This window comes from Schistocerca piceifrons, chromosome 3 (assembly GCF_021461385.2).
Source record: "Schistocerca piceifrons isolate TAMUIC-IGC-003096 chromosome 3, iqSchPice1.1, whole genome shotgun sequence".
NCBI lineage: Eukaryota > Metazoa > Arthropoda > Insecta > Orthoptera > Acrididae > Schistocerca > Schistocerca piceifrons.
In genome coordinates this window covers 138559156-138577874 of record NC_060140.1, presented here as the reverse complement: position 1 = coordinate 138577874, position 18719 = coordinate 138559156, and the positions used below count along the sequence as shown (strand labels likewise).

The window sequence follows — 18719 nt, the reverse complement described above, 5'->3', positions numbered from 1 at the left end:
AGACGCGGTCAGCGCATATATGTCTGAAGAATGGCTTTGGCCTCTGCCCTCTCACATAGTTCACAACGGCTCTATTTTTCGGTCGGAAGCGTACAGGAATGTGGCGCGTACGTCTCGCTACGTTCATTAGTTTGGAGTCGGGCCAGCAGCTACCGCCTCTCGTTAGACATTTACCGCCTTCCCTTGGTAGCAGTGGAGCTATTTATCACCAACAGAACTCAGTAAACTCGCTCGCCGTTGCAAGAAGATCGTGCATTGACCGCAAACCAACGCCGCCACTCACGTGATAGAGAGTTCTGTAATCTCCCTCTTCGTAACCTTGCTCAGCTATCTACGGCCAGTACTCTCCCCGGCTTGAGCGTAGTGTACCTAGCTTTGCGTTAAATACATGTACGCTGTGTTTTAACATTGCATAATGTCAGTGAAGGCTGCCTTCAGCCAAATTTTGTATTTTGCTTAATGTTATTTCAGAATATAAAGATTTTTATTCCTTCTTATTTATTTCTTTCTTACTGGTGTAGACATCTTTCCACCTTTTCCCTGTAACCAACCAAATCGGCAACTCTGCAAATAGAAACGTTGGTGGTGCGTTACACGATCGAATACTGAGTAGCAAATCAATTTAAAATCATGTCAGCCTGTTAACATTTACCGTGCCTGCCAACTGGGCCTGAGATTGCAAGAGTCGTGGAAGACACGTGGGGCAGCCACACAATTACTGAAATCATCATGATGTATGAGTTGTTGTCTGGAGTGATCTAAAGTTTAGCAGCCACATAAATCTGTGGGGAGGGCAGATGCTATACCGATTTATCGGCAAAACTTTTTCATAGTCGTCTGTCTTCTGACTGGTTTGATGCGGCGCGCCACGAATTATTCTGCGCCAGCCTCTTCATCTTAGGTAGCACTTTCAACATAGGTAAATTATTTGGTCGAAGTATTCCAGTCCGTCTTCGTCTACAGTTTCTGCCCTCTACAGCTCCCTCTAGTACTATGGAAGGTATTCCGCGATGGCTTAACAAACGTCCTACCATCTTGTTCCTCTTCAATGTTCTCCACATGTTCCTTTCCTCGCCGATCCTGCGGAGAACCTCATTCTTTACCTTCAGTCCATATAATTTTCAACATTAGTCTGTAGCACCAGATCTCCAATGCTTTCTCTTCGGTTTGTTTTCCCACAGTCCGTTTTACTACCATACACTGCAGTGTTCCAGACGTACATTCTCAGAAGTTTCTTCCTCAAATTAAGGCCTATGTTTGGTAGCAGTAGACTTCTCGTGACGTGCAATAACCTGTTTGTCAGTGCTAGTCTACGTATGCCGTCCTTGCTCCGTGCGTCATGGGTTGTTTTGCTGCCTAGGTATCAGAATTCCTTAACTTCATGTACTTCGTGATAAACAACCACAAGTTTCTCGCTGTTCTCATTTCTGCTACTTCTCATTACTTTTATTTCTTGGATTTACTGTCAGAACTCGAAAGCGTAATTCGTACATAGCACACTCCGGAAAAACGCTCGTTCGACCAATTTATCAGTGAAGCTTTTAGATATGGGATCCTTAAACTGGATAAACGAAAGAGGTAGAAGAGATTGAAATAAGGACTTCACGATTCTTCACTGGTTTGATTGGTCACTGTAAGTTACAGAAATGTTCGATCTCCAATGGGAAACGTTCCAAGGAAGTCTTAGAACACATCAGATAGGCATACTCACAAAATGCTGAGGGCCCAAGTACACATGCGAATAAAGATACGCACTATTACTTACAACAAGGCACGTAATGTTAAAGACGCTAAAATTAGAGCAATTCAGGCTCATGTAGAAGGGTACGACATTCCTCCAGCGTGCAATCACCAACAAAAACGGAGTGTAAATGGGACTGGTACACAGGGTAACAAGTGCGTTCTAACCACGCGCTCACAAGAAAGAATCGGTTGGGAAAAGTTTTTAACTTATAGTATAAATAAGCCCAAGGTCGCGCACTTGCATTTGGCATCCGAAAGGTTTTGTAAGCCATGCTCATTTGCTGCGTACTTTCATATAAAGCGCTATTTTCCCAGCTTTATTTAATTACTGATAATGGACAATAATAAAGTTTCCTATAATTTCCTGAATCACTGTAGAAATATAAAAATGTGAAAAAGTTTGAAGTAGGAACTAAACAGTAAAATATGTGCAGTTATCAAAATAAACATTTGTCTACATGCGCTATACCTTCATGGTGATTCAGTCTGAGACACTTTTTAATGACTGAATTTTCTTTATGCAATATTTAATTCTTGTACTGCCGTTATTTGTATGCACTGCGTCGTGACTCATTCAATGATCAAACATATTGGGACCAGTTGGAAAATGTAATGTAATGTAATGTGTGTGTGTGTGTGTGTGTGTGTGTGTGTGTGTGTGTGTGTGTGTGTGTGTGTGTGTGTTCCAGCGATGCGTTTTACTGTACATAACTGCTAGGATTGAGGCACTGCTCGTAGATGCAAGCGTGTGTGGTTGTGCGCCTGAGTTCCTAATGGTAGGTGTTAATAAGTGTTACTTCCCAGAAGATCAGATGAGGCAAGGAGTCGGTCATTACTCTTAACGGCGGCAAGATAACTGAGTGCTAAGTGATAAGCCACCTGTTACGGGCGATTTAGTCGTCTCATAGAATAGTGTAATCTTAGCTTGAAACATTTCCGCTGCTTTTTCCTGATTTCGACGGTTTCATTTAAAAACCGTGGAACAATCAACAGAAGTTAATATGTTAGGACATAAGTCATGCTTGCAATTTAAAATCGTGATAACTGAAGTACAGTGAAGAAAACCGGTATTCACCTAAGGCCTGTGAGACTTGGACCGTCCCAGCTAGTGACAAGAGCCGAACAGGCGTCTTAGAGATGTGCTGAAGGAAGATGTCTCGAGTACCATGGACAAGAGAAGTGCCGGAAAGAAAAATCAATGTTTCCAGTATAGAACTTATCAAAAGCAGTTTACCTCCCAATGCCACTCAGATCTACCAGCAGTTCCTTTTCCACATTTTGAGAAGAGTAATTTAAAAAAGACGATCTTTCAAGGCAATATCAAATGCAGAAGACTTCGAAGAAGATTAAAGGCTTACCTCTTCACATTATGCAGGGTGTCCATAAAGTCCGGGAACACTGTAAATTATTTATTGCGCAAGAACCAAACATTGTACAGATTTCATACACATGTCATTTTGAAGAGGAAACCTTGAAACTTTTTCGTGTATACCGCCCCATCGTAGTTTGGCAATGTTCCGATAGTCAGCGCCAGTCGCAGAAATGGCCAGTTCTGGTGCAGAGCTTACTTTCTGCGTATTGGAGTTGACAGTGTGCTTAAACTGTTCAACGGATGTTTAGAACAAAGTACGTTAAGAAGCCACCGACAAGGAAGGCCATTTACCACTGGCCCAACAAATTCGTTTTGACGGGTTGCCTGGGCCCAGCAAAGAGAAGCGGACGTCCCAGTGAGAGTGAAGTGAATGTGGAGCGCGTACGAGATACATTCATAAGGAGTCCAAAGAAATTGCTGCGTCGTGCATCCCGTCAACTCTAAATGGCTCCAATGACAGTGTGGAAAGTCCGGCGACAGAAGCTGCCTATGAAACCATTCAAATTGGAGCTCAATGACGACAAAGACAAGCGTTTTGAGTTCTATTCGCAGTTGCAATAGTTGGATGGGGATGGCATTGTTGATCGCTTAATTTTTAGTGACGAAGCCACTTTTCACACTAATGGGAAAGTGAACAGGCATAATTATCGAATCTGGGGTACAAAGCATCAACACGAATGCATTGAATTTGAGCGTGATTCCCCAAAGGTAAATGTTTTTTGTGCCTTGTCACGTCGAAAACTGTGTAGGCCATTCTTCTTCGCCGAGAGCACTCACTGGATATTCCTACTTGTACATGCTGCAGCAATGGCTGATGCCTCAAATGCAATCGGACTCTCCGTTCATTTTTCACCTAATTTTCATCGTGAAGTTCGTGGGTACCTGAACACGGAGCTGCCGCATCAATGCTACAGAAGGGTACAGCTGTTTCATTTCATGAAATGAAATGGCCTCCTGGATCACCAGATCTCACTCCGTGTGACTTCTGTGGGGACACTTTAAAGATCTGGTGTATGTACCGCCTGTACCACGTGATGTAGCAGAGCTCCGGGAGAGAATACGGGAAGCGACTGCCACAGTCGACGATGCCATGCTGGGACGGGTATGCCAAGAATTAGATTACCGTATTGACGTCTGCCAGGTCATTCATGGTTCGTATATCGAATGTTCACAAAAATAGTTTCTATTCAAAATAAAATATGTATGACATCTGTACGACGTTTAGTTCATAGATTTAATGTACACCCTGTATTAAGAAGAGGTGAAGATTGTCGTTGGATACGTCTAGTCGAAGACTGAGTTAATTAAAAAAATGAAAAGTCATTATATTCAGTGATGAGTAAACCGATTATCGATTACTTCAGATAATAGACTGTAACAATACGAGGCAGCGTTTGAAGCACAACACTAATTATAATGCAAGATTTTGAAGATAAAACAGCTGAACATATGTTAAGTTCCATGGTTCAATGATTGAATGTCGAGAAAGAAATCCAGCACTGATTTAGATGGCATGTTGGTTAAGACACTGTACTCGCATTCGCGAAGAGCTGCGTTCAGTTGCCCATCCGGACTCTTAGATTTGGTGTCTTCGTGGTTTACCTAAATCGCTTAAGGCAAATTACAGGAAAATACGTATGAAAAGTACGCGGTTGGTTTCGTTTTTCGCTCACACGGTCTGCGGTAGGTTTTGTGTGGTGGTTGGAGAGAGGGGTGGGGGGGTGGTGGTGGTGGTGGTGGTGGTGGTGGTGGTGGTTAACGAAATAATTTAGAAGTTCCCGACAGCTAGCTCTGTCTATACTTGCAACATGTACTGGTTTTGTTCAAACTGACACGTCTGTCGAAGCGGAGCAGTATGAGAGATCAGTTCACGAGGAGATAAGTTTTGTCGAGAAACAAGGCTAGATTTTATGGTAAGACGCCATTGTTATCTTAGTGGTGGTACTCTTTGCTGAACCTGCCTTCCAGCTTAACTGCCAGGTTTTCATGAAACTCCTAGTTAAAAAATAACTTTTCCGCTAAAAATAGGTCTCCGGTACAGGCGCCCGTAAGGGAGGGCAAGTAAAGGTACTTTCCTGAAATATTAAGCATCGTAAGATTCTCAGCCTTTTTCTAGAATTGTCTGTGATGCGACTAAGCCCCAAATTCAGCACTGCCCGATTACGACTGGAAAAGCTGCACCTTTAGCAAGCACTACAAAAGATCAGTTTGATTATCAGGATGTTCATGGTAATTCGTAGCGTTTCCTTAGCGCCGCGGCGGTTTCAGCGTTACTTCTGGCTTGGCTGATACGGACCTCAGAAGAACATTGCCAAAACAGTCACCAATCCTTTAGACATAGCGCGACGTACGGCCATTGCGTTACCAGGTGTGTTGTTCATTCGATATGAATGCACAAGGACGTATCAAACGGAAGAGACGAGTGCGGTATTGGCTCCGTCGTTAGTTTTTAATTTTCGTTCTACCGGTCAATTCGAGGATTGTTTCGTAAGATTTGACGCATTTGTCTCGTCGAATACTGGCCCAAGGTTACATATTACCCAAATACAGCTTTCAAAACGTTGTTGAGCTTTTATTATGGCAGTGTTGAAATGGTCATGAAAATAACGAAAGAAATCCATTAGCATAATTAGACGTGGAGTTTTATGAGCGAAATATAGTACGAAAGCCGAGTAAGCCTCTTTCGTTAATTTTTAGTTTCTCAACTAAAAGGAGTATGAAACAGGGGCATTTTTGCTGGTTATTTTTGCTCATATCCAGTAAGAGTTTCAAATTTATTTTTATCAACAACCTAATATTGAGGTATGAACAAAAATAGATTTTGCAAATGATTTCTAGCTTTATTTCGTATCTCGATGGATTTAATATTGTTAAAAAAAGTGAACTTTGCAGATGATATATGGTTGCCTGTTATGTATGAAAGTAATCTTGAAAAACATATTGCGTGGATCGCTATCAAAAGTTAAAGATACCTTTAGTTCGTGAAATTAGTATCTTAGGGCCCAACGAATTACGTTTACTTTCTGTCCAAATAAAGTTCTTAGAGCCCAACAAGTTCTAAAATTCGTCGAAATTTACATATAAACGTCGATTTTAGAATCTTACCCACCCTTGGATAAATTTAGAGGGACGCCAGTGGACCTCAGTAGAGTTCTGAAAGTGAATTGTGGATTGCGAGGTTCTTCATAGCTTTCTAGGTAAATTCTTAACATAATTCGTGCGCAGTGAAGAATGCCAATATCAGATAATATTTTTAGTATTTATTACCACCCTGTGAAGAACACTCACTTGTAATGAACACTGTATAATAAGAGGTGAATATTGCTTTTGAAAATACATTTGATTTTTGAGGAAATAGATATTTTCTTGTTTAGATTTTACGTAACTTTCCCCGAATGTAGAGATCCTAGAGAAACTTACGTTCTTTTGCTTCGAGAACAAGCTCGCTCAGCCAGTTAGATGGTGTGAAATGACCTACGCTTCAACGTCGAACCAAAAACACAGTGCAGTTTGAAGTTTCTTCCACTATTAAATCTCTTCCCGAGAGCAAGTGATTTCAGTTGGCGAAAAAATTCTAGTGCCGTCCACCATCAATTAAAATAGCACGTAAAGTATCTCAATCAGCAGAGGTAAAATATCACATACGGAAGAGCTCTGAACTTCGAAAAGTACCGTAGCGCTCTCATTTAAGCTTCAGTGTGTAATCAGGTCAGATTTAACTAAAAGCATGTTGTATTTACAACTATGTGCCTAAACCGGCTGTGAAAGCCATATTATATCCATTTCTGTTAATACGTTGTCGAATGATTGACATAGAAAATGAGTCACAACTTACTATACGACCAGACTAAAATTTTGAAGAATCTGCTTTGCATATGAGTACGGCGATAAGCTCAAATGTTTGAATCTCATTTGTTTTGACCTGCCATAACACTTGGATACCTCTTAAACTACATCGGAATGAACGTGTTGTGAGGTTAAGGCAATTTATTTCAGTGCATGTAAAGAATTGAAAATCATAAGATAAATGGAACACTTCTTATAGTTCGATTCTTCCAAGAATGTATCAAACCTGCAATGCTGCCGGAAGCTGAGACCTGGAGCAAATCCTGTGCTTACTACAGATGTAACAGGAAAAGACAGAACGCCGTTTTTTTTTTACATTTAGTATTTGATTTGTAGGCACGGAAAACGCATTGTAAACGAGCAGTAAATGTCACAGTACGCTTCATACCGAATTCCACGTTGATGTGGTTGGACGTAGTCTCACTTCGTCTCAACTTCTTATGGAGCCGCGTCTTGTTCGCAATCTGTGAACGAATTCTGTAATATCCGCACTTTGTTTGCGAGCTTGAGCTGTGTACGTATTGTGTAGATCAGGCGGAAATGGGTGGGCGAGGAGAAACGCCTGGCATTTCCAAAACAGGTCGTAACGAAAAGACCAGAAACGATCGGCCAGTGTGTCGGACCAATGTCGGTGAATCCAATCCTCGGATCAGCTCCAGATCCCACACACTACTGTACCTCTTAAGCCATAGCCCAAAGAGCTACGCTAAGCAAGTGGTACTCGCTTCCACTGAGGTGAAAAAGTGTATTTGCGCTCTCATTCTGGAGACATACATCATGTAGGAGGTCGAAGCCCTCGCTTTCTGAAAAGGTCAGAACATTTTATATTACCCCCTTGAAGGAAAACTTCAACCATTGCTGTTTACTTCTTTCACACCTCGTGGTAGATGTTTCTTCAGCCAACATATTTTCTGCTGAGTGCCCACAGGAGCAGATGGCCCATTTTTGTGGAACTCTGCGATCTGTTGTCCGTTTATCGTCTATTTGAAGCCAACAGGCTCATTGTGTGACGTCTAAAGAACCATATTGTAGAACCGACTTTCAAAGAGCAGACAAGGAATATTCTACACATCTAAGAGATATAAAATAGTGCAACCAATCAGCCTTCAAGCAGTTATTCGTCACTCACTCCATGCGTGAATGGCACAGCAAGAAAACACATAATATGGTACAATAAAAGGTACCCTCTTCCATGTACTTCAGCGAATTATGAGAATAGCTGAAGTAGTGTTAAAATATTAGTCTTTGGTTGACATCTTCATGCCACTGGAGCGTTTCCTTCTGGAGTGTAGGCCTATACAGTGTGGGCAAGGACTGACTGACTGGTTGATATACAAGACGTTCTAAAATTCGTTTAACACTTCAGTCAGATGTCGAGACGATTGTTCCGTACCGTTCAGCATTCTTTGGTATTTAGTTTCTTTAGACTCTCACTTTCTATTTCTTATTACACATACATACTACTCAAGCTATCATCTGGTGCTAGGCGGAGGGTACCTTTTGCCACTGCTATTCATTTTTCCCTGTTCCACCCACGAATGGAGCCAGGGAAAGACGGCCTACATACTTCCGTATGAGAAGATTTTTTATCTTCATGGTCCTCAAAAGATGCCTGTCAGTGAGTGGAATCTTAACGTTTGTCCAAAGTGCCGGTTCTCTATGCTTTCTGTATAGTTTCTCGCGATAAGTATGTCTTCGGTAACATCCAGCAGCACGCATCTCAACTGATTCGTTGTCTTCCTTCTAGCAGTACTCAAGGATGGGTCGCAGTAGTGTTCTGTACGCCGTTTCCGTTGCACATGAGCCACACTGTCTTAGAACTAGTTAACTGAAGTCGATCATTCGCCTTCCCTCCAACTGCTCTTTCGTGCTCGTTCCATTTCATGTCGCTTTCCAGCGTTTCGTCGAAACATTTAATAGTCGTGATTTTCAAGCAGCGCGCTGCTAACAGTATCCGAATGTTTCGAGATTGTTTTCGTACTCATCTGCAGTAACTTTAAATTTTCTCACATTTAGAGCAAGCTGCCATTCATCACACGAAATAGAAATTCTAACAGAGCACCAGCATAGAAATATCGTAATATGCTCAGATACGTTCTGTGGCATACGTGTGGTGCAAGAAAAATATACAGCAGGAAGCTTTTACGGGAAGGTGGTTCCATCCGTAAACGTACGGGGCATTAATTCAGCAGGGGCAGCTAGAGGCGGCAGTCTGCTGTCAGCGCCAACTCGCAGCACGCTATCGTCTCGTCGTAGTGGAAAGGATGACGTCAGCGAGAAAAGGAGCAGCCGGAAGTAGCGAACAAGAAGCTGCGACCGGACTTGGTAGCGGCACGTCCCTTTCAGTCCTGTTATCCACGACTATGGCTGAGAATAGGGCAGAGGTCATTGCCACTAGGTTTCCTAATAAAGTGAGTGAAGATTTTGGAATACCGCTTCCAATTAAAGATGTTTCCACCAGTCCCATTCGTCACCCCTTAAGACACTGGCCCATTTGGAGTTTTGTGAATGGTGTAGAACTGGTACTCGGCAGTCAACGGATCTCATCGCTGATTTAAACCAAATAAAAATGAGACAAAACTGACCCACCATGATAAAACGAATCAGTACACTATTGTGGAAGCAACGACAAAAAGCATGCCGAATTTAAAGGAAATGCCTAAGATGGGAGAAATTTCACCCAAGTTTGAAATTTAGGGTTAACTTCTGTGCGAGGTGCTTGTAATGTACTACACAACGAAACTGTCTCGAAATCTGCCAGAAAATCCAAAAACAGTCTGGTCGTATCTAAAGCCATAGGAATGGTAATGTTTTTGATAAAATTACTGGAGATATCAGCGATCAGGATACATTTTTTTAAATAATTATAAGTCTAGACCGCAAGGCACGTTTATCAAGATGACCGGTTTTGATCTTCACATCTTCAGACCTTCAGCCAAATTTATCAATTACTGCGAATGGAGCAGGAACAGCTATTGTCATTCAGCGGGTCCTGCTCCACGCACAGCCATTGACAACCAGTATGGATGTAGGTCTGAAGATAATTTGATAGAAACCGGTCATCTTTTAATAAGCGTGCCTTGCGGTCTGTACCGTTCTTACTTTCATGGTAATGTGTTGTGTTGTAAGGAATTGGGGACTTAAAAACGATGGAGAGGCTTCGTCCCACACCGAACCCGGAGTTGTTAGGGACCCCTCCCCCTCCCCCACCGACACCAGACAAGTGTTACCCCAATGTTTGCGTGGTAGAGTAATTATGGTGTACGCGTACGTGGATGGAGTGTTTGCGCAGCAGTCGCCGACATAGTGTAACCGGGGCGGACTAACGGGAACCAGCCCGTATTTGCCGACGCCGATGGAAAACCGCTTAAAAACCATCCATAGACAGCACGGCACACTGGACCTGGACACCAATCTGCCGGGCGGATTCGTGCTGAGGACCGGCACGCCTAACCAGGCACACACATGGTAATGTTAGTGATGAGTATCAATGAAGCGGAGTTTCTTAATACGTTCCCCGAAATTCCTTCACCAAAGAAGGCGAAGTTAAAATTCCAGATTTCGAATCAAGAACTGCTGCCAATACGAGTAACTTTGAAGTAGATGTCCTCGCTGTAGCAAAATGTCTTAAATTACTTAGTGAAGAAAGTTCTCTGTACCAGATTGAATACCAAATTCCTTTCAGAGTATGCCTATATAAATTTCCATATGTAAGTCACATACAACTGCTCGCTACACCAAAGATCCATACCTAAAGACCAATAATAAAGAAAGGAAGTGATAGTAATCAGATGAATTACAGACTGGTATCCATGTCGTCGATTTGCAGTGGGACTTCGGAACATGCACTGTGTTCCAACATTATAAATTACCTCTTGGACAACTCTATTGGTTGCACAGTTTCAAAAAATATCGGCCTTGAGAAACATAACTAGCTCTTTGTCATGAAGTAATTAGTGATATCGAAGGGGACCTCAAATATTTCTAGATTTCCAAAAGGATATGGACATCGTTCCTTAAAAGGGACTTCAGATTGCGTGCATACGGAGTATCGTCTGTTGTGCGGCTGGATTCGTGATTGCTTGTCAGCAAGGCGACAGTGTGTAGCCATTGATGGAAAGTCATGCACTAAAACAAAAGTAATATTTGGCATTCCCCAAGGAAGTGTTACACACCCTCTGCTGGTGCTGATCTGTATAATCGATTTAGAACCCTCTGCCAGTCACTTGAGGATGATCTGGAGTACTTACGTAGATGTCGACAGAGGGATTTGCCAGTTGGTTGCATCAGCGCTGTAAGATGGATCGACACGAAGTCGTAACAGCACGGCAGAAAGAAGCCTGTGAATGAAGTTGCCCGATTTGTTGGTGTGTCAACGCCAAGTGTCCAAATTGTGCACAGGGAATCGTGAACTACATTCTGCCATGTAATACTACGCAAGAATGTAATTTCAGAATGATCCCAGCTGACAGGGACCGAAGCTTTTCGCGCCATGTCGATGGCAGCCGATTTCAAAAAAGAAAATGCTGTTATGTGGATGAAAGTCCATTTCAGTCAGCTGAGCTACATGCATTGGACATGGCGAGTTTTGTACCTCGCCAAAGGTCATTCCTAATACCGCCAGATAGCTGCAATTCTCCAAGGGCCAAGGAAAACAAACTGGGCAGTAGCTGAGTGGAAGTGCACAGTGTGATCTGAGGAATCCATATGTGACATCTCTTCAAATTCTGTATGGCGTCGGGTGTACGAATGGCCCAATGAGGCCCCCCTTTAAACCGCATTGTCTTAGTGGTGTAATTCAGCCCAGAGATGGTTCCAAGATGTTTTGGTGTTTTTTCGTACCATAAGTTAACCCCACTCATTCAGATTACCGTGAACGTGAACACGAACACATTGTTGCTCTTTCTGGTACGTCTTCATGATAAATACGCTGTGGACATTCCCGTCTTCCAAGATAACAAGGCAGCACTCACACTTTCCTGGCTTGAAGATTTATGCGTTGGATCTCACCTTGACTATTCCAAAATCACCCAATCTTAATTCTAAAGAAAATCTTCGGGACTATTTGTAACAGCTGGTGAACCGTACTATCAATGTCTACGGAATCCAATAACGAATGAGCACTTTCGGTCGAATATGACCAGACTGTGACAAATGGTATTAGCGTGAGCAAAGGTGGAATGTTTCACAGCTTTCTGAAGTCTCAAGCTGCTTCTCCAAGAGAGGTGTCGAGAGGAGGCTTTAAGCTGTTCAGAGTGGCTAGCTGTACTGCCAATATACAGCCACACAATACCATGTGACGTTTCCTTAGCTTTTTGTATATTTAGAAATTTGAAATGGTTTCGCCAGTTAGAGATTTTTGAAACCAAAGATAGTCCTCGCGAGTCGCAGTCAGCTTTAACATTTTTATTGGCACAGATATATTTTTTAATAAACGGGCTTCCTATATTTAATGAAGTGTTAATACAAAATTTGTCATAAATGTAGGCTGTTCTAATAGATTAAGTTCTTAGTTTCTTAAAACATTAATGCCCTATATAATTCTTTTTCGTTTTCACTTTGTTGTGGCCTATACGAAGTGTTAAAAAGCTGAGCAGACAAAATTTTTTCAAGTCTTCCCTCTCGTTTGAGGCGACTCGTCACAAATTCCTTTTGTCAACCTCTTCATTCCTACCTATCTTCCCTTACACTTTTTACACGCTACATCTCCCGGTAGTGCCATGGAAGTTACTCCTTCACCCCTCAACGCAAATCCTGTTGTCCAGTCCCTCCTCATCAGTTTTTTCCCACATGTTCCTTTCTTCGGCTGCGGAGTACCGCATTCCTTATTCTAGTTTTTAACATCCGCCTATAGCACCATACATCAAACTTTCCGATTTTCTTCTTTTCATCACACATTGCAGTGCCCCGAACTTACATTCTCAAATTCCTTTCTCAAATTCGATATTTAATTGTAATAATTAGTCAGGAATGCAGAGTGTATAGAAGAGCTAAAAAGCATTTTTATATCAAACAAGTGTCACAGGTGCACCGTTTTTCTGCTAGGGATCCATGAAGGTTTTGATGCTAGTGATGCTCAGAGACGGTGTTCGAACTGCCGTGTGATGAATATTATAAGAGATATTGCTGAAAACGTCGTCCACTTATATTAATTCACAACTGCGATCTGAGTGCTTACGACTAACACACTCGAAACAATGGCTGGAGCGTCCAACTGCCTTTCGTTGGCACACAAATAGTTGTGCATTAACGTAAACTGTCGACGTTTTCAGCAATATCTGTTAAATAGTATACCTCGGATGGCAGTTTGAATAGTCTCTGGACATCCCTTGCGTCCAAATCTTCATGCGTGGAAACGGTGCTCCTGTGACATTGTCACTTAAGAATGTGTTCCTTTTCATGTTCTCTAAATTTTGAGTGCTAGGCGTAATTTTTTACACCCGGTATAAGCTCTTGAAATTAATCAGCGACAATCTTATTTTTATTTCTTTCAGGACTACAGCGGAAGACTGAGCTGAGAGGAAGGCAGACGACACTGAGCAATCATGTCCCTTGACGAGGTGAGTAGGCGCGGCTGCAGCGCAGTTAAATTAGCAGCTATTAGAGTTGTCACATAAAACCTATTTGACTATAGACTCGATCAAACGAAGTTTTAGTTTCAGCCTATACGGTGAAGAAATAAAACTCGTGTTTGGAGGAGTGGGTACACATTCTAGTCCAGCTATTGTGCTTCAGGCTAATAGTTTAGATGACTGACACACTCAGCTCGAACGTTCCATCACCCAAGCTAATCGTTTCTGAAGTCACTGGAGCTTCGGCATCAACAGCAATGCGACCTAAGAGTTGGTGTACCCCTTTCAGCTACTATTAGGAAATTAAGGTTTTCAACCAGGAAAATTGCGGAGAAATGTCACCTCGTCTTTACGTCGAGGTATCTAGCTTGTTTATGAATGACACTTGCTGACCGCATCGTCTTATACGTGGATTTTGTTTTTAATGTTCTGTTGAATTCCGAGTCCTGGACAAATTTGCTAGGTTAGTAAAAAGACTTTCGTTGTCTCATCTCACAGAAAAGTAAAGCTGACACATTGCCTTTGCATTGTGATTTTTTTTATAAACGTTGACAGCATACTTGTTCCATTCCGGATTGGGAAATATATTCAAGCAGTATTGTTCAGGGTACGCTGCCCTTAGTTACTTCAGGTTGAATTTTCGACGTATACAGAAAATCAAACGACGTACACATAATGGCGAAAGAAACTGAAAATCCATGTACTATTTCTCACTACCCAATATTTATAGACGTATTGCTACATTTTTGTAGTGCAGACCCAAGTCTGAAGAACTACAAAGTATTGGTTTGGTGCGTAAGTTCGTATCGTTTTTCCTTAAGTTTACGACATATACACGTGAGACTTCAGTCAATAATATTCTCCTTGACTATTTAAAACAGTCTACTGCCCACGCTGGACTGAACTTTCAGACTCCGCGACTGTACGATACACATGGTTTTGAGGCGAAGAACTCGTGGAGCCATGTTCGGAGCGCTATTTCATCCGGAAAGGGAGCTCCTTGAAAGTTATTATATATCACCCAGAAAAGGTGAAAATCTGAGGGCGCAAGATAAGGCGAATAAGGTGGGTGTTGAGTGACAGGAGAGAGACCGCCAGGGAGACCTAAGGAGCGTTGGAGGGATGGACTCCATGAAGATTTAAACCAAGTGTCAATAGATGTGAACGGACGGCGGATAGCAGCAATGGACAGAATACAGTGGAGGAGGAAACTTGTAGATGCGTGCGGTCCACTGGGCCTGATCACGTAGTAGTAGTAGTAGTAGTAGTAGTAGTAGTAGACTTCCCAATCCATCGCCTGTATAGTGTTTTTTAGCACAATGCGGGCTGGCGTTATCGTGGATTAGCATCACATTATGCAGTCTTCCAGGTAATCGTGCTTGAACTGCGTGTAGCAAGAGGTCTCAGCTGTTGACAAATGGCAGAAGTGATGGTTAAACCTCAGGGAAGCAATTCATAGTACATCACAGCTTCGTTATTCCACCAGATGCATGACTCCTTTGTGCGCATAAGATCTTTGTGCTGGGAGTTGGAGCTGTTTCGGCCCAACCATTCTCCTCCTCATGTCAGCATTAAGCCAACATTTCCCGTCGCTAGTAAAAAACAAGATAGGAATGGTCGGTGTTGTTCACGAGCCAAGTGATGACGAGCAAACAGATGCGCGTATGCCCACCCACTTATTCCTCAGGATTTCGGCTTAGAGCATACCCGCGATTTTTGAACGTTCTCCATGGCGTGCAAATGTCGCTCGATGGTAGGATTATCAGTAAGTCACATTTCTCAGTTATCGAGTACACTGATGTGTCATTGTCGACTAATGCGTTTAAACGCTCATCAAACTCCGAAGGTCTTCATGGACGTGGAGTCACTGTCAAAACGTTCCTCCTCGAAATGAGAGAACTATTTCTTGTCGTGCTCTGCCCAGCGGCATTATCCCCATACACGGTGCACATATTTCTAGCTGCCTCCGCTGCAGTCAACCATCTATGGATATCAAACAGAAGAATATGCCTGAACTGTTCAGATTTCTCCACTGGACACTCAATTTTCTAGCGTCCATAACTCCACACAGTATCTCCAAATGACAATATGTAAACTCAAGTGGGAACAGTGAACTACAAATAAACACCAATGAATAAACGAATAGCAAACCGGAATAAGCTGGAAAACAAACTCCACGAACATATGCACTAACCTAGTAGTTCACACGTGAATGATAGGGTAGCATTTGAAATTCGCGGAGCTGCCTAAACGGAACACATTGATAAACACAAATGTTCCAGTAGTGAACCAAGCGATAAAATCGTAACTCTGGAAACACCGTACTTGTTTGGCATCACTACTTGCCAAAAATTATCGAGCGCGAGTCTCACACTTTCTTGCCTCCCTATTGTCAACACAACCATGAAGTATCCCGCACGGCTGCTATATTTTCATCGACGCGAGACATCCCCTTCCGGCCAAGTGACTATGCCGTTGGTCATAATACATTTCACTTCGTCGGTGATCACCAACTTTGATTTCGAACCTTAATTTTATATTTCGCAATAGTCATATTGTAAACCTAATATTTTGGTAGTCCCGCCGCTAGTAAATAAACGGAATGAATTTGTGACTATTTTCCGTATGACTTATGTGCGTTGATATCACGTCATAGTGACTACGCTGAATGTCACAGACACCGAAGCGTCGACGCCGAACGTCGTAGTCAGTCCCACTGCCGTAAAGACGCCACCGATTAGGCACGAAAATTCCTTGTTACGGTTCGCCAGTCTAGTCATTTTGTTGTGGTCGTAACATCGCTGACAATACAAAATAAACGTATTTGGTTGCCAGGCACAGACAGGTACTGCACAATAAAGCACACCCATACCCAGTATCTTGAGACGCAACACTTACATGGAACCCCTTGAGTGCTAGGTCGCAAAAGCCCAATGTTGTTTACGGCATTTGATGTCTACCATGCAGCCGCAATATTGACTGATAATGGCAACAGGAGGTGGGACTGGAGGTATCCAGCGATGAGCACTGAATGAGGCTACATAGCGTAGTTGAACTGCTTAGTCTGAGAGTAACTCACAAAAGTGCTACAGTGGTGGTAGTGGTGGTATTACGAAGCATAGCAGTGTCAAGGTTAACACAGAGGTTGCGGCCCCGCAATCCCACTCCACAGGGGAAAAGAGCCGCGCCACGAAGTCGTCGGCGAGGCTGGCTGGAGTCCCGCCCAGCGCCGCCACCGACGACGCAGTGGCTGCTCTCAAAGCCGCAATGGAGGCAGAGGGCAGCCATGCAGAAGCAGCTCGTCGCCGTTCATCGGGAGCTTCAACAGCTGCGAGAAGAATTGAGGATGGTGCTGAAGAAGACACACCCCCCCCCCCCCCCCCCCCCCCCGACGCCACCTCTACGGCGGTCGACAAGCAGGGGTGGCTGTGGCGACGCTGACGGACGTTCCGCCGCAAACGGACGTGCCCACTCAAACGGACGTCGCCCCGGAACCTGTAGAAATACAGGAAACCGGGGAAACGCCCATGGACGTGGCACCGTCCTCCTTCCCCATCTCCCGACGGGGAGATAAAGCAGCAGGGGAAACAAGAGGAAGAGGCTGGGAAGCTTCACACCGACGTTATTTCACATAATTGTGGTATAAAGCGTATTTATGTAGAAAGCTATGGGATAAAAAATTTCGTATCCGATTTTTAATATTTCACCCACGAGCCTCTTAATTCGGTGAAAAACATACTGTCATAATTTTACTGAAGCAGATTTTGTGAATTTTTCTGTGCGTCATTTCCGCTGCCGTGGTATGTCAAATGGAGTCATGGCAAAAGTGGTTACATGTTGCATACTGTGAAATGTTACGTTAAACAGTTGGTTTATCGTGCGTACATCAATTACCACAATGCTAAATTACGTCAACGTGTTACTAGTGTCATTGTAATAAGCATTGCGTCGTGTACTTCTAAAGATGCTTAACACAAACGTTGACAGTTTTACCAATTGTATCTTAAACATTATGTACGGCGTATGTGATTAACAAAAATCAGTGATGTTATGATATGCAAAGTCCAAAGAATAGGTTGTCCTAGAAGATCCTAATTATCACGTTGGTTGTTTCAAAATTGTTTAACTAGCTCTGTTACTGCAAAAGAAACAGGAATTAGATGTAAGGCAGATCCGTGTATGACGGAAATAATACACATTTAAAAGTTTGCAGATATTAACGCATATATTTCTCTAAAAAACTGCAGTCGAACCTATATAGTGGTATTCCAGCCACTGAAATAAAAACTTAAGTTCAATGAAATGTCTTAACAGCAATTCATATTCCATTAGAAACAGACGTCTGGCGGTCGCTGACATCGACAGATACGCCGCGGAGCATTGTTGATTGCCTGAAGAGTCAAATGTGTCGGCCCAAAGGAGCTTTGTGATCCGCTGGGCGCGCCGTACTTAAATGATGGTGGACTTCTCGAAAGAGACACCTTACGAACTTCCCCTTCACAGATTTGATTCGTATTGATAGTGTGTGTAGACTGCCAGGCTTTTACCCTTCCCAGCACCCTACTACGGTATTGGGTGACAATGCCTCAACAGCAGATTTTAAGTTTTGTGAGGGGGTTTATCATACCATCTGAGGGTGGGCACCTGGCCGCCTTTGAGGCCTCCACCCTCCCTCCATTTTAACTGTCACCCTTCCTTTGCATTTATCTGAGTTCGTCTTTCCCCTATATTTTCATATCGCCTTGTCTTTTTGGACTGGACATTTTAGTGTGTTGCAGTGACTGGCTCATCCACTTTTATTCTAGTCTATCAGACAGCCCAGACAATGTGCTCCCTGGTTTTAATTTCTTCTTCTGCTTCTCCTTGTGGTGTGAGTTTTCCCCATTTCTTGTTAGTTTCGTTTTCTCTTTGTGGTTCCCCATTCTTTTAATCCTTCCCACTTTCCCAAACTAAATTTGGGTGTTACCTTGTGCCTTATTTGTGTCAGGAAAAAGGGACTGATGACCCTGTAGTTTGGTCCCTTCATACCACTAACCAACAAACCCTCCAATGGAATGTTCACGATCTTTGGTCCCACAAAGGATTTACGGCTGCTTTTAGCAATGCAGCGTTCCCTAGTACTCAGTGTTCAGGAAACAATATTGTGTTATCACGACCACTTTGAGCTTCACATTTCTTCACATTTC

The 18719-nt window shown here is 42.9% G+C and overlaps 1 protein-coding gene across 1 annotated transcript in view; it reads left to right on the top strand.

Moving 5' to 3' along the window:
• The window catches only part of LOC124789424 (acyl-CoA-binding protein-like), an 87114-nt gene that overhangs the window by 41152 nt on the left and 27243 nt on the right, over positions 1-18719 (top strand). Inside the window, exon 2 of the mRNA XM_047256769.1 lies at positions 13456-13521. Within this exon, the coding sequence (XP_047112725.1) occupies positions 13507-13521 (15 nt within the window). The 5' untranslated portion in view covers positions 13456-13506. The remainder of the gene's footprint in view (positions 1-13455; positions 13522-18719) is intronic.